The 3,926-nt window shown below is 52.1% G+C and overlaps 1 protein-coding gene across 1 annotated transcript in view; it reads left to right on the forward strand.

Moving 5' to 3' along the window:
* Positions 1–2,179: 2,179 nt before the first annotated feature.
* Positions 2,180–3,926, forward strand: part of LOC113219908 (SH3 and multiple ankyrin repeat domains protein 3) — a 40,357-nt gene continuing 38,610 nt past the window's right edge. Inside the window, exon 1 of the mRNA XM_031934596.1 lies at positions 2,180–2,251. Coding sequence (XP_031790456.1) covers positions 2,180–2,251 — 72 coding nt within the window. The remainder of the gene's footprint in view (positions 2,252–3,926) is intronic.

Raw genomic sequence — 3,926 nt, forward strand, 5'->3', positions numbered from 1 at the left:
GCCCGCTACCACGCCCGGCTAATTTTTTGTATTTTTAGTAGAGACGGGGTTTCACAGTGTTAGCCAGGATGGTCTTGATCTCCTGACCTCGTGATCTGCCCGTCTCAGCCTCCCAAAGTGCTGGGATTACAGGCGTGAGCCACTGCACCCGGCCAGGGAGGTCTTTCTTAACTGTATTCTTGTGTCATCTCCTATCTCATCCTGTGACTTAGAATGCCTTATCATCTGGAAATGCAGCCCAGTAGGTCTCAGCCTTATTTTACACAGCCCCTATTCACGATGGAGCTGCTCTGGTTCAAATGCCTCTGAGAGTACCTACTTCACTGTGTTGGTGGGAGGGGTAAATGCATCAACATGAGCCAGATGCTTAGCGAGGGCTGCATGTGGCACACCGGTGTTGTTGTTATGGTTACTGTCATTATGCAGTGATGGGTGGTACTGGGTCAGGCCATGAGAACCTCCAGACAGGGGGTTCTGCCAGAGAAGGGGGCATTTAGCTGAGACCTGAGGCCTGATAGGGATTATTTGGGTGAGGAGACTGTAAGACTGCTGACGACAACTTTTCAGGTGAGTTACGACCAAGGGTCAGGCTTTGTTATAGTCTCATGTGCAAGGTGAAGGCCCTGATGGGACCCCTTTGAAGATTCACTGAGGGAAGGAACAAGAACCACTATCAGCCTCGACACAGAAACAACCTGTGGTTACAGGTCACTTGGCCTGTGAGTGACAGTTGTCCGCTGGGTGGGTGCCCAAAAGCAAGCCCAACAGTTCACAAAATTACCATTTTATCAGGAATGCTACTTTTTCTCTCTCTCTCTTCCTTTCTTTCTTTCTTTCTTTCTTTCTAAATTTTATTTTGGCTGGACACGGTGGCTCATGCATGGAATCCCAATACTTTAGGAGGCCAAGATGGGCGGATCACTTGAAGTTGGGAGTTTGAGACCAACCTGACCAACATGGAGAAACCCCGTCTCTACTAAGAATACAACATTAGCCGGGAGTGGTGACGGGTGCCTGTAATCCCAGCTGCTCGGGAGGTTGAGGCAGGAGAGTCAAGTGAAACTCCATCTCAAAACAAAAAAATATATATATTTTATTTTTTGGAGAAAGAGTCTCAGTCACTCAGGCTGGAGTGCAGTGATGCGATCACAGCTCACTGCAACCTCTGCCTCCTGGGTTCAAGTCATTCTCCTGCCTCAGCTGCCCAAGTAACAGGGACTACAGGTGCGTGCCACCACTCCCTGCTAATTTTTATACTTTTAGTAGAGACGGGGTGTCACCATGTTGGCCAGGCTGGTCGCAAACTCCTGTCCTCAAGTAATCCGCCTGCCTCGACCTCCCAAAGTGCTGGAATTACAGGTGTGAGCCATTGCACCCAGCTTCCTTTTTTTGAGATAGGGTCTTGCTGTGTCGCCCAGGCTGGAGTGCAATGGCACAATCTCAGCTCACTGCAGCCTCGACTTCCTGGGCTCAGACGATCCTCCCACGTCAGCCTCCCAGATAGCTGGGACTGCACAGGTATGGGCCACCAAGCCTGGCTAATGTTTTGTATTTTTAGTAGAGATGGGGTTTCACTGTGTTGCCCAGGGTGATCTTGAACTCCTGGGTTCAAGCCATCTGCCTGCCTCGGCCTCCCAAGGTGCTGGGACTACAGGTTTCAGCCACCTTGCCCAGCCCAGACATGCCAGTTTGTTTTCAGAAGGAAGATCTGCACTGATCACGTTCTTTTCCAGTGGTTTCTTTATTTTTATTTTTTGTTTTTGAGACAGAGTCTCACTCTGTTGCCCAGGCTGGAGTGCAGTGGCACGATCTTGGCTCAATACAACCTCTTCCTCCTGGGTTCAAGTGATTCTCCTGCCTTAGCCTCCCGAGTAGCTGGGATTACAGGCACGTGCCACCACACCTGGCTAATTTTTGTATATTTAGTGGAGATGGGGTTTCACCACGTTGGTGAGGCTGGTCTTGAACTCCTGACCTCGTGATCTGCCCACCTCGGCCTCTCAAAGTGCTGGGATTACAGTTGTGAGCCACTGCGCTCGGCTTTTCCAGTGCTTTCAAGGAATTAGGCGGAGCCCAGAAGGAAGCTCTTCTAAAGCAGATCTATGTCCTGAAATGGCTGCAGAGAGCAGCCTCCAGAACTGGTGTCTGTGGCAGCCAAGACCTCCCCAGTGCAAAGCCCATGGCAGATCTGGCCATGATGGGAGGAGAGGCAGCCATCATTGCACAGGTCCAAGAGCTCAAGGAACACAAGGTCTGTGGGGTGAACCCATGAGTAGGTCATAGTCCAGTCTTTCAGGGCAGGGCAGGGGAACGTTAACCCAGGAAGAGACAACAGACACCAAACTCATTGCACCATTTTGCAAATCTCATTCAGCCAAGTCCAGAGGAATGGGTGTTGGAGGAAAATGATCCTAAATCATGTGGAATGGAGGCAATCACCACAGGTCCTGGATTGGAAGGGCTGGTGGGTTGTCTGGGAGGGGACTGCTTGTGCTCTGGTTCTTAAAACCAAGGCCCATGCAGCCCAGGGGAATGAAGGTAACATACTAGAAACTCCTTGGTTTACGGGGGAAAAGGCATCCAAAGCCTGAAGGAGACAAGAATGGATCGTGCTTCACCTGCTCTGCCATCCCCTAACTGTCCCGTGAGATGGCCTGCAGGACACCCTCACCAAGACGTTAAGGGGCATACTGTGAAGTGGGGAGGGGAGTGACAGCATCCTGAGCAAACTCTCGGAAGGCTGCTGGGGATGAACGGGACAATGCTGCCAGGAAACAAGTGAGGAGACCTTGGGTGGGCTGAGGTCACATGGTCAGCCGGGCAGGCGAGGTCACTGTGCTGGGCAGGCAGAGTGGTGGCCTCACAGACCTTGGACTCATTTGCCAAGGAGTTGCCCTCCAGGACAAAAGCAGAGGGCAGCACAGGGGTGAAGGGGCAGCAGTGGTGGAAAAACCCTGGGTCTCAGGCCTGGGCTTGCTCACAGGGCAGGGGGTTTGAAGTTCCTCTTGCAATTCCTGGATGTGAGTCATTCCCAGACCCTCTGCTAGAGGGACACATCGACGGAAACACCCAAGGCTGTGGATGGCTTCCCCCAGGCTCCCCTGAAGGGAGGCGAAGGCCTTGGCAGGATGGCTGTGTCCTGGAGGAAGGGACGCCCAGGCTCTCAGGGATTGCTGGGCACTGGGTCTGAGCTGACGCCTCTTCCCAGGCACTGTGATGTCTCCACAGTCCTTGGTCAGAGGAGGGCTTTGGGGTCAAGTGAGACATGCTTCTGGGTCACAGTCCGTCGCACAATGGACACCGTGGGGGTGTGCGAATCCATCTTGTGTTAATTTCCCCAGTTGTCTTTTTTCTTTCCTTTCTGAGACAGAGTCTCGCTCTGTCACCCAGACTGGAATGCAGTGACACAGACACGACTCACTGCAGCCTCGACCTTGACCTCAAGCGATCCTCCCACCTCAGCCTCCTGAGTAGCTGGGACTACAGGCACGAACCACGCCTAGCTAATTTTAAAATTTTTTATAGAGCCTGTGTTGCTCAGGCTTGTCTCATACTCCTGAGCTCAAGCAGTCTGCCCACCTTAGCCTCCCAAAGTGCTGGGATTACAGGTGTGAGCCACTGTGCCCGTCCATCTCCCCAGTTCTCAAATATGTTATTTAAGTAGAAATTCTGAGCAGCTGGCCAGTGTGCACATGCTCTGCTGACTCAGAGAAGGGCTCTCAAGGTGGGAAGCCCAGGGCAGGCTCCTGGAGCTCCCCTCCTTTATCAGCTGAGGAAACACCAACTACTCTGTCATGTAAAACTCAAAATCTCAGTGGCTTAATATAAAGCTCTATCTTCCTTCCTTCCTCCCTCCCTCCCGCTTGCTCTTTCTTTCTTTTTCTTTTTTTCTCTTTCTTTCCTCCCTCCCTCCCTCCTTCCTTCCT

The sequence above is a fragment of the Piliocolobus tephrosceles genome, chromosome 19 (genome assembly GCF_002776525.5).
Source record: "Piliocolobus tephrosceles isolate RC106 chromosome 19, ASM277652v3, whole genome shotgun sequence".
NCBI lineage: Eukaryota > Metazoa > Chordata > Mammalia > Primates > Cercopithecidae > Piliocolobus > Piliocolobus tephrosceles.